We start from the raw sequence: 12,987 nt of genomic DNA, 5'->3' as shown, positions 1-12,987 counted from the left end.
TCGGTAGCAATGCATGCTGGGAAAGCAGGGTTGACTCTGCAGTATCCCTGTGGGGGAGTGAAGTGATGGTTGGAGAGATAGACAGGCACATTTTACACGGTGAACACAAAAACACTGTTTAGAGCAAACATACAGTGCACAGATTAACCCTTCTATTATCCTTGGGATCAATTTGACAACATTCAATGTTTGTGATTCAAAAAATATTAGTTGACTTTTTTTTCTTTCTTTTTTTTTTTTGCTTCATATTTATGATGATATTTTTTCAATGTGCTAAACACATATTGCACACATTGGTGTTCCTCTGGGGGTCAATTAGACCCCAAGCTGTTTTAGCTGTGTAAAACCTGTCTGTCTGTGTGTGACCTTCAGGATTGGTGTCAATTACATTTTTCAATTGCAATTTCATCTTCAATTATCCATGTTCAATTACAACTCAATTATGATCCCGCATTTGCATTTTTTCCAGTCACAATTATGATTTTTTTCCCCTGAAGGTTAATTACAATTATGTTTTCAATTATTAATAAAATTAAATTACAAATAATCACAGTTAATGACCCTTTAAAACGACATAAAACATATCCTTCCTCTTGTGTTAGCTTTCTGTTAGCATCTCTTATGATAACAGGTCAGTTTTGACCCATATCTTAAATGAGCTGTAAAATACACTAAAATATATTATCTATCGTTCCAATTAGTTTTTCTCTTGATTACGTTCTTAGGCTCCTAATCAATGAAAATATGTATAATATAATACAATCTAATGTATATTATATTTTCAGTATATTTGTTTGTCAGCATACCCCTAAATTTTAATATTTTTCTAAACAAGTGCAGGATGTATGTATTGCTATAGAAAAGTGGGAGGTTTATGATTTAGCACTGTAATAAAGGCTAGCATACATCTGCAGCTTGTTGAGAGAGAGTGAGGAGTGTGTGTGTGTGTGTGCGTGTGTGTGTCTAGCGAGTGTGGGCAGTGTTGATGAATCTGTCTGCTGTCATTGACGTCTAACTTCACCACTATTATCATCAGTAACTATTAAGGCAACATTCCTTAGAGTATTTTTAAAGATAGCCACAACACAAACTCATTCCTTGACTTTACCTGGTTTTGAACATATTCAAGGTGAGTTACGGATAGGTAAAGTATTTTTTTACATGACAAAATGTAAGGTGAGCACATCTGATCTGAGACAATCTGATTGGCTATTCCTTTAGGTGTGTTTGACATGTTCATGTCTACTCAGTTTGCCAAGGAGATGGTTTATTTAGAAGAGGCAATAATCCCCCTTGGTTTCATAAAGGCAGGACAGGAAATTGTAACATTTGCCAAGCAGTACCCATACCTGCTGTTCTGTGTAAAAATGACTACTTTCTGACACCCACACACACACACACACACACACACACACACACCAAACATGCCCCGAATGCTGCATTGAGAATGAAACGCCAGCGTCCCATAACTAAAGTTTTGGGCGACTTTCTTCCTTTTAAAAGTTGAGTTTTGAGGCTCGCCTTCCAAGAATGGGCTTCATTGATTGGTTTAAAGTTTTCAGGGTCCCGGCTTGCAGCCTGTGGGTGTGTCTTGTGTGTGTATGTGTGTATGTGCGATGACAGGGACAAACATGAGGGATTTCAACACATAACACACAAGCAATTAATAATAATTACTTCAACGTAATTCAAATAATCTTTTCAACATCATATCTTGAAATATCATGTACTATGGAACACTTTGATTCTAATTATGCAATAATTGTCATTAATTGTCAATTACGCACTTCCAAATCATAATTGAATCCAACTCTGGTGACCTTTACATTTTCTGAAAATCATATTCTGAGGGCAAATATACATGGGGTCAGATTGACCCCAATGGTGTTAGTAACACCTGAGGATAATAGGAGGGTTAACATGATGGAAATGTTTTGACACAACTCAAGCAAAGTATTTCTCAGGTTACGCAATTTCAGTGCAAATAGGATTCCTGCCAAAGAAAATGTCTGAACTGCTTCTATTAGCAATATATCCTTTAAACAAAGTCACCCAAACTTGATTAGAGTATGTTCTTTGCAAATAAATGTAAATGTATTCAAATCTTCTATTTCCCTGCTTCTTGCTGTCACAGCCACGGCACCCGATGTGCCGGAGAGGTTTCTGCAGCTGCCAACAACAACATTTGCGGTGTGGGAGTCGCCTACAACTCTAAGGTGGCAGGTGTGTGTCATATTAAACCCACGCTGTGGACGGTGGGAGGAATTTTATTCAGATGATGGTCATTTAAACAACAGCTCTAATAGTTACGTGAGAAAAGGACCAAAAAGGAAAACTGTATGATTGTAAATTAGCATAAAGGTCGGTTAGTTTTGATGGAAACAGGACATCATTGAACCAAACCATAAATAATTTGTCTGTTGGGAAAAAAATATATAAGCAACAAAACAAACATTTGCTGCTTGAGGGATAGGAAAGGGCCAAACTGTAGCAATAAATTAATATCATTGCTCCTTTTTATGATAATTTTTAAACATTGAGCTGAATATTTCTGAAAAGGCATGTTTGTATAGCCACAGATATAGACAAAATCATAATGGTAATATTTTTACACTTTTAATATTTATTTAGTATATACAAGTGTATCAATTAATAGAATACCGGTAAAATTTAGAGATTTTCAAATGCTAAGTAAAATGATAACACAATAGTGCGTACAAATGCACACATTGAACAAATCCAACATCATTAAAATCCAGTGAAAAAACCATAAATCACTATTAAAATCATTTGGACAATATCAGTGGTATTTACTTCAAAATGAAATATATTTATTTGAGCATATTTAATAAATACCTTCAAGTTCTATGATTTGTCTATTGGTCTGTCATATGTCTGAAATTATTTCCCACATTTCCCCTGGCCTTTCAAAATAAAAGAGGTAGGCACAAGTCTCTAGAGAAAGAGAAAACCATTGTAATACCTAAAAGAAAAAACAACTTTTGCTTAAAACTGACATTTGTATTCATTCTATGCACTCAACAAATTATTTTGCACGTGTGCACTGAATTGTTTCCAAACCATGGACCCTAGCTATTGTAGCAAACCTAGCTAACCATGCTAAATGTAAATAATTCGATTTTACAAACCAATGTAAAGCGTACTGTATTATAGTCAATCTTACAGGACACTTAATTGCCTTCATTAAATATTTGTAGAACTTTGCGTCACCTAAACTGTTATTGAATCAATTTTTTAATAATAATAATTTAAAAAAAAAACAAACATCTCCAGCAGCTTTAAGAAAAAAATAAATAAATATTGATTAATGTTCACATATAACTTACCGGTACATATTACTTTAAGTAGCAATAAAACATTGACTATCAGTATGTTTGACTGTTGCTTCTTTCAGGTATTAGAATGTTGGATCAACCCTTCATGACAGACATCATTGAGGCGTCATCCATTAGCCACATGCCCCAAGTTATTGATATATACAGTGCCAGCTGGGGACCAACAGATGATGGCAAGACGGTGGACGGACCACGAGAGCTCACATTACAGGCTATGGCTGATGGCGTCAATAAGGTAATTCAATCTTATTTAAGACGCTGTTACATTTTTTTATTTTATTTTTTTGGTCCATGTCATTATGGGTAATGTTGTTTTTCATGCTAATTGCAGCCAAATCTTGCCAAACGGGCATCTATAAAAACTATAAACTATGAACAACATTTGATATCTTTGTTTCAATATCAACCCACTGTTACTGACAGTATCTTTTTATGCATTTATTTACAATTTCTTGAATAATATGATTGTGGTTTTGGTAACTTGACAACAGTTTTTCCTTTTCGTTGCGCGCAAGGATTTCGATTCACACACACACGCACAATGAATCTGTGAATTTCTCTTGGAGATGAATAAAGTATCTATCTATCTATCTATCTATCAATGCGTTGCCATGCTAACTGTGCCATTGCCAATTACTTGGTTGATTTATCATTATGCCCATGAGCAAACAGGTGTGTGCTGGTCTAAAATGACCGAGGCTCCAGCAGGAATGGTTGGTGGAAGAGAAGCTATTGCTTTTCTGACATGTAAACGTAACTAATCAAGCAACCACTCAGCGATCGGCCTCTTAGAAATTAAGAAGCACACGATGGCTTCATAACACCTGGAGAAGAACAGTGTGACTTTAATAGAAATAAGAAAGTACTTTATGCTGGGTTTCCATTAAAGTTGCTGAAGATTAAAGGACTAAAGCATGTAAGTGATATCAAAAAGGATCAAACCTCTTTTTTCTTTTACAATTCAAAGAGTAAGATATAGATAAACATGGTGATGGGAAGGATTGTTCTAATCCCTTTCAGCTTGATCCTTTGTAGGGTTAGTAATTAGTGTCTTTCGTAGAGACAGGTGCAACATTTGATGAAAAGCAGCCGCAATTGGATGTTTCATCTGTCAGTGTCTAGGCAATGTTTCCCTTGTGTTTACAGGCGATATTCTCTTCTTTATTATAAATAATTATATGTAAACAAATTATTAATTCTAATGTTAAATATTTCTGATAAATTAACTAAATTGATGATGGCGTTGAGTGGATTTTGTAGGATCTCCCCTAAGGAAGGGGTTCACCCCCTCCCAGTGTTTTGGGGTTGCAAGACACTGGGTGGGGGTCACCAGATTCACGCTTCTAAGAAAAGACAAATATTTTTTGAACAATTTGAGCCCATTTTTTCCGCAAATACACCAGACTTGCCATATTTTAACTTGTTTTCATCACCTTTTCTTGCCATATTGTTGCACCTTTTAATACATCTTTGCTACAATACTCCCTTTTCTGCCACTTCATCAAATCTCAATGCCTTTTTTGCTCATTTTGAGCACTTTCAAGACATTTTAGGCACTTATAAACTCTTTCCATAACTTTTCACACTTAACGTCGCATATGTTGACCCATTATTGTCACCTTTAACCTCTTTTCGCCATAATTCATGCTTATTTTTTCTCCCACTTTTAAGCCAATATTGACACTTTAAAGCCTTTTTACCACTTTTTCTGTCCGTTTCTGGCCGCTCAAATTTGCTACTTTTAACCAATTTCTGTGTTTTTTTTAAAAATCCCATTTCACCACCTTTTCCACCATTTTTGGTCACTTTGAACCCATTTTATTTCCGATTAGAACAGTGATTTACATCTTTAAGCTGACTATATACTATGGCACAAATAATAAACTTCCTGGATAATAGTGGATATTATTCAGATAACAAAAAATAAATGTGGTTATCACAGATTCATTAAACAACGAACCATCATTTTGCTGACTTTATGGATGGGCTCCAAAAAACTCATCCCTTCAGCCCTCCATAAAGATGGCTCTGATGGCCCACATAATTTAATGTTCATGTCTGTGTTCAACCACCTTCAGCTACAGTGGGGGTCCCTGGTCTCTGGAACCTATATTTTGGGGGTCGTGGGCTGAAAAGGTTGAGAACCAGTGCCTTGGGGCATATTGGTAATTCCCTTTAGTGTGTGTATGTAAGTGTATGTGCCAGTGTGTAGCCTTGTGCTAAAATGATGTCCATCCCAGTGATCCTGCTTTGTGCTCTGAACAAGCTGTTTCCTCCATCATGACGCAGAAAAAAAATAAAACACCCACCTATCGAATGGAAACAAAAGCTGTTTTCACAGTTCCTCTGCGCGCTATCGAGTCAAACCGTGGTTGTGACAGATCTCATTTTGCAGCGTGTGATTAGTTGTTTTGTTCCACCCAAGTGCTGAAAAGAAATTATTTCCGGAACAATCACAAGACTTCCATCTGGTGAGAGAGGAGAGATCTTATTATATTTTAGCAAATCGAAAGTGAGAAGCTCGATTCTCCGGTGCAGTAGATATTTTCCATTTCTTAAAAAAAAAGAATAAAAAAAAGAAAGAAAGAAAGGGCACGGTGACACATAATGTGTAATCACGCTCAGGTCACACTCCCACATCCCCAACTCTCACATCACTTATGCAAATTCCACAAGTAATCGCCAGGATTATGACATTTGTCACCTTTTTCTGATGATGTTAATGTTTCAGGGGCGAGGAGGAAAGGGCAGCATCTATGTCTGGGCGTCAGGAGACGGTGGTAGCTATGACGACTGCAACTGCGATGGCTACGCTTCTAGCATGTGGACCATCTCCATCAACTCTGCCATCAACGATGGACGCACTGCCTTGTACGATGAGAGCTGCTCCTCCACCCTCGCCTCCACCTTCAGTAACGGACGCAAGAGGAACCCAGAAGCCGGCGTTGTAAGTTTACATTTAAATCCAATTATGGAAGGATGGGTTGTGTATGGATCAGTGTTCATTTTGACAACACATTTTTATTTAGCTGTAGTCATAGGCTGCGTCCGATTAGTCCCTCCTATCTCCTTTCCTACCACTTTTCCTTAACCTCGTGGATGACGTCACGGGCTTAAGGAAAGGTGTCAAGAGTCTTCCTGAGGGACCTAGGAAAAGACCATCACGTTGTTTTGACAATCAGATGCACTAGGACCACTAGGTGACGTAATAATCTGACGGCGGCAAAGGTTGTGGTTGAAAATGTCTCTGATCCATTTTTCTTGAACGAAAGAGTGCTCTGTTTTATGTCAGTTGTAATCTGTTAATATGGCTTGCATATCATGAGATATGGGTTTTAGATTATTTAAAGTTGTTCGAGGCATATTATTGCATTGGTGATATGCATCCCTTTTCAGTCTTCGTGAGTTTCCGAAAGCGCTCGGGTGTGCGCGTCCCTTTAAATGTTGTCGCCGCATGGAATTGAGGGGCAGCATTATCTGGTGTCCTTTGGTAAAGGATGAATCATTGTTTCCTAGGGTAAATAAGGTTATAAAGGAAGCATTGAGCCTCCTTTCCTTAACTTTTAGGGAATTGGAATGCTCCTTATCATGGCCACCACTTAAACTCTTGGATATGAGGGACAACCCATAGTCTTTTGACTAAAATGCAACTTCATTTTAGGCGAAATGTAGTCCTCGGGACCATTTCAGTTATATTTTTTGTCCCTGGTTGTCCTTAGACAGTTGGAGTCTGACTGTTTGAAGGTGTCGACAGGTGTCTTTTAAAGAAGAAATAACAGGTCTGTGAGAGCCAGAATTCTTTCTTGTTTGTAGGTGCCAAATACTTATTTTACACAATAATTTACAAATAAATTCTTTAAAAATCATACAATGTAAATTCCTGGATTTCTTTTCTTCTCATTCTGTCTCTCACAGTTGAAGTGTACCTATGATGAAAATTACAGACCTCTCTCATCTTTTTCTGTTCAAGAAAATTACATTCGACTAAATCTGTGACAGATATAGTCAACTAAAATATAGAGAGCTTAAAGATTAAATTAACATGGATCAACCTGATATGGAATGATATTAATGTTTGTAAATAGACACAGGCAAATTTGATGTGATCAGTGCACAAGACCACATGACTACATGAGTTCGGATTCTTTTTCATGAGTTAACTAAAATATTAATGTATTTTGAAATAGTTTTTGTACACATGTATTGTTTTTAATTAGTCATAGTTTTGTTAAGGTCCCTTAAAAGAACATTTAGTGGACGGAAACTGTGGTGAAGATCTTTAGACAACAAAATGAACAAACAGTGGTGTAGATGCAAAAAAAAAAAATATATATATATATATATATATATTTATAAATATATATATAATTCAGAGTGACAATATATATATATATAGGTCCATGTGGAAGGTCCATGTGGAAGAAAACCTCTTAGATAAGGAAACTTTTAGAAATAAAATAAAAAGTTTTATTATAGAGGGTTTTCACAGCGCGTCATCAACCAGGAAGTTGCCATTTAGGAGATAAACAGCAGGTTTACAAACAGCACACAACACAACACAAGCAAATCCATTTTGAGAGAAAATGGTGAACTATTGTCGTGTTTTTGGCTGTACTAATCGGTCAAACCGTGAAAAACGTGGAGTTTTATAGACCGCCAAAATCACAAAGACTAATGTCAGCATTTTATAGTCAGTAGTTCTAAAACAGGAGAGCAGTTACGTGAGAATAGCTCACCGGTGTTGCACCAGTTGCTATTGGTGAATATGTAAATACGGCCGCCCTCATCTCCCGTCTTGCACTTTTTCCAAATATTCCGCCCTTTTCTGAGGACCAAATCCTTCCCTGTATGCCTTTGTATCTACAATGCATTTTTTTTAGGAGATTTCCTGTGATTTATTCATCGCAGAGTACACCTCTGTGAGCCTCCAATATGTAGTGTTAACATCCGCTTATCTCCAACATGGCCGCACATCCGGGTTACTGCCCAGATAGTGACATTGGTGAAAAACCCTCTATAGATTGTCCAAAAACTACAGACTCTGATCATTTACAAGAGAGTAACTGTCTTAATAGGGGGAATAAAACCATGATTTTATGTTTTTACTGTATTATTTTTCTCTGTAGCTGACCAATAATAATGATATTCTGTGAGTGAGAATAAAGTCTGCTAAAGCAGTGCATTTCTAACTGTTTGGCTGTTGACATAACTGCTCATGTTCCCCAGGGTCTGCGTCCTCTAATTACACTCAGTCATTACTAATTAGTCTCCAAATGAAACAAAGCAATATTTACTTAATAAATGCAAACAAAGTTGTTGTTCTTTTTTTAATTCACATTGGGATTGTATTCAATAATTTCTTTGGCTACATCTTAGTTTAAAAAGTGACTAAGAGCATTAATCAACTCTTTGTCAAAAGCATTTACTCTAGTCGTCAGGAGCATTTGTTAAATAGAATCTCTGAATAAGGCAAGCATAGATTATCGGATATTGATTTTTTATTGAACATTTTCTGCCCTTCCTCCTGTGTTTGTTTCAAGGCCACCACAGACCTGTATGGAAACTGCACGCTGCGTCACTCGGGGACATCGGCTGCGGCCCCTGAAGCAGCAGGTGTCTTTGCTCTTGCTCTCGAAGCCAAGTACGTACTTTACTGCTCCAGCCGCAAGATATGTGTGATCATTTATCCAGATGAACGGTCTCCATAAAACACGATTGGGTTATCTCATTCAAGTCCACTCTCCTGGAAAAAAACCAGCGCGTAGTTGGACAATTAGATTTGTAGAATCTGTGCATTTATGCTGCCCAGGTTTTTTCTCATCATGTTAAAACCTCAACCTGCTCTTTATATGATCTTTAACACAAGTGTTTTTTAACCTTGGGGTCTCCTGAAATGTCTAGTAAATGATTAAAAATGTTTACGGATTAAAATTATTTTTTTATTATTAAATTCCTATTATTATTGAATCATTTTTAAATTAAAACACAACACACAATCTTAAACAACTATATTCTATACTTTTACTTTCTCAAATTTTATATATCTAGTTCAAATAAAATGCAATATGAACATATCACAGATGGCAAATTTGTCACTACTTTTGTAACTTTTGTAACACTTCAACAAACGTGATCAAAACTAATTTTAGGAGAATTTTTTTTTATTATTTGGGGTCGAAATCGTGATATCGGAATCCTAAAAAGGTTTGGAACCACTGGTTTACACCAGGGATTCTCAACTGGTCTCACCCTGCGACCCACATTTTGCCACTTTTTTTTAGAATTCAACTGTTAATAGCTGTTAAAAACACGCATATATAATCTTTTTAAAAAATAGAAATTCTATATATTTTCCTGTGCAACATGTATTTCACAGCATGCCTGTCAAAAGAAAAGTTTCTTTCAAAATAAAAGACAAGTCCAACATGAGACATTAAGTATGCAATTTTAGCAGTTAGTTAGCCTCTTTTAGTCCTGTCTTTTTTTTTAACTGCAAAATACTTGTTTTAGTCCTGTCTTAATATATGTTGTGTTGTATTGTTTGTTATCAATTGTAAAGTGCATTACAAATAAAATGTATTATTATTATTATTATTATTATTATTATTATTATTATTATTATTATTATTATTATTTAATTTTTGATCAGCTGTCCGCGACTCACCCAGTAAAAGGTCCGCAACCCACTTTTGGGTCCCAAGCCACCAGTTGAGAACCACTGGTTTAGACCTTTTGTAGGTTTGACCAAAATAAATAAAAAATCAATCTTTAATTTGCTGAAGTATTTGATATTGATCGGTACCAGAAAATCAGTGTGAAGCACATGTAGACTAGGACTTTATCACATTTTAATCAACAAGTCACTCAATATTGCACTTTTCTTAATAATTAGGATGAGACAAGATGCTGACAATTCCTTTCTCAGAGAGAACATGTAAATTACCAAAAAAAAAAATGTTCCTATGATTTAAAACAAAAAAAACAACACACTGACTCCTAATTGGTTGCATGTGACAAATTGTCCTAATCTGGCTCATGCCCTTCTTTTTTTCCTACTGATTCTCCCCATTAAAGCCTGACAAAGATCACTGACTATTAACTAACAGCAGTGAGTGGAGCTCAGCAAACACGCGGCTATTTGCTCAGCACACACAGTAATGATGTTGCTGTTGGGGAAGAGCTGACACTGACCGTATCCGGTGACAAACAACCTGCGAAGCCTTTTTACTGCCCAAACACACTTGAATCATGCAACAGCATGAACCAGTGAGTCAGACAGAGCAAAGATGTCCCTGCATGATGCTCAAACATGCATCTGCTTACAGAAAATATGACAGAAATCAAAACTGACCAAAAGAAAATGTGAACTCATCCCAGTTTGTCTACCATTTATTTAATAGATTACATTTCCTATTTTATTTTATTTATTTTTTTTTACTTATAATATCACTTCCCATCAGCCCTAACTTGACGTGGAGAGACATGCAACACCTGTCAGTCCTGACCTCCAAGAGAAACCAGCTCCATGACGAAGTCCACCAGTGGAGGAGGAATGGTGTGGGCCTGGAGTTTAACCACCTGTTTGGCTACGGGGTGCTCGATGCTGGAGGAATGGTGAAAATGGCCAAGGAATGGAAAACTGTGCCTGAGCGTTTCCACTGCGTCGCTGGATCCATTCAGGAACCCCAGTGAGTCACAAAATAGATGAGTTAACTAAGCTTTGTTACTGACAGTTGGACATTCTGTTTCCAAGAAGTTTGTTGCATTATTCATCATGTTATATGACCATGATTCTATATTAAGATGTAAAGTTTAGCTATTCAAAAACATTCTTTGATAATAAAACACATATTTACATTTATTTAAAAAAAAAATAAATCTTTTCAATTATTATAATTTTTAGTAAATTAAAATAGATTCAATATAAAGCTTAAATGAATCACATTCTTTTTGCGTTTCTTTAGATTATATTATCTTTTCTTAAAGGGATCCTCCAATGTTTTTACAAATGTGGCCAAAAATCTTTTAAATGTCCGTATTAGAAGATCTAAGCCTAACAAATTACATTATTTTGCACCATATTCGTTGTATTCGCTGTAAACATCCCATTGTTTTCTATTGGGGTGAAGCTTTCAGCCTGCTTTTTAGATCATTTAGCAGCTTTTTCAGTCAAAACGTCAATTTGTGCTGCTTTTGGTTGCAATGAATCAATTCCTGAGTCTTATAAATAACCCGATAAAATGTAATCTTCCTCTTGTGTTAGCTTTCTGTTAGCATCTCTTATGATAACGGTTCAGTTTTGACCCATGTCTTAAATCAGCTGTAAAATACACTAAAAACATTATCTATCATCTAATGTGTTTTTCAACTCTTAGTTACCTTGTTAGGCTTCCTTATCCATGAAAATGTCGGAAATAATATTTTGTGGTGAGGGTGTCTGAGCCTTTTTTATGTCAGATTTACATATTCTTTTTAAGAATAGTAAAATGATCCTGAAGAGAACTGACAAGTAACGGGAAAAGTTGATATAAAACATATTTTAGTAATTGTTTACTACTTAGGTGAAAGCTATAGAACTCTTGGTTTGCATTTTATTAAATTGTAAATGACAGTTTTCACAGAATTCCCATGACAATTAAAATGACAAAGTCAATTATCTGAACTAAATTACAACTCAGTTCCAATTACAACAGCAAGATATTTTTCAATTACAATTACAGGTACGTGATAATTATAATTAATTGCAAATTACGCGATCACAATTATAATTGAAACCGACATGGTTCCAACTCTGCAGTTTGATACGGGCCATACCAGCCTGTCATTGCCCAATCCCGTTAGATCTCGGAAGCTAAGCAGGTCTGGGCCTGGTTAGTAGGTGGATGGAACCACTGAGAATTCCAGGTGCCACAGTGGGGTGACAGTCACCTCAGTGGTATCTGTCATTGTGTCCTTGGTCAAAGCACTTCACCCACATTGCCTAGTATGAATGTAGTGTGTGAGTGAGTGTTGATGGTGGTCGGAGGGGCCGATGGCGCACTATAGCAGTCTCGCTTCCGTCAGTCTGCCCCAAGGCAGCTGTGGCTACAACAGTAGCTTACCACCACTAAGTGTGGAGTGAAAGAAAAATGCCTTAATTCTGTGAAGCGACTTTGAGTGTCCAAAAAAGTGCTATATAAAATCGATGCATAATTATTATTATTATACAGTAGAGATAGGCTTACATTTTCCATCTCATCACAGTCATGAACAAGACTTTCATAAAAATGTAGAAGATTAGCCTGCAAAAGATTGAAATTCATAAAGAAGACATATTAGTCCCACATTTTCAAGGCGATGATACAGCCAGGCTTCATCCTTTGGTCTGAGTGACAGTCTGATAACATGCTGCCCTCTGCCCTGGAGAATCTATACCCAGTCTCTCTGTCATCATCGCTCATCGATGCAGCTGTAGTTAAGGCATCCCTTCCTTTCGTTCTATCGTCCCTTCATCAGTGCTGTAACTCCCTCTAGTCTGAAATCACCCTGTCACTCCATCAGCAGACCCCTTCCTCCTCTGTCCCTTCAGTTTGCAGCTCTGCCATCACCCCCCCCCCCCCACTCTTCCTTTCCTGCCCCCTACAGCACAGCA

General features: G+C 36.7%; 1 protein-coding gene across 1 annotated transcript in view; it reads left to right on the top strand.

Annotated features, from left to right (window-relative positions):
* The window catches only part of pcsk2 (proprotein convertase subtilisin/kexin type 2), a 35,615-nt gene that overhangs the window by 17,351 nt on the left and 5,277 nt on the right, over positions 1-12,987 (top strand). The window contains exons 7-11 of the mRNA XM_028468670.1: positions 2,135-2,223; positions 3,416-3,591; positions 6,088-6,303; positions 8,897-8,997; positions 10,817-11,044. Of these exons, the coding sequence (XP_028324471.1) occupies positions 2,135-2,223; positions 3,416-3,591; positions 6,088-6,303; positions 8,897-8,997; positions 10,817-11,044 (810 nt within the window). The remainder of the gene's footprint in view (positions 1-2,134; positions 2,224-3,415; positions 3,592-6,087; positions 6,304-8,896; positions 8,998-10,816; positions 11,045-12,987) is intronic.

Source organism: Gouania willdenowi, chromosome 15 (genome assembly GCF_900634775.1).
Source record: "Gouania willdenowi chromosome 15, fGouWil2.1, whole genome shotgun sequence".
Classification (NCBI taxonomy): domain Eukaryota; kingdom Metazoa; phylum Chordata; class Actinopteri; order Blenniiformes; family Gobiesocidae; genus Gouania; species Gouania willdenowi.
This window is presented reverse-complemented; position numbering and strand designations above follow the sequence as displayed.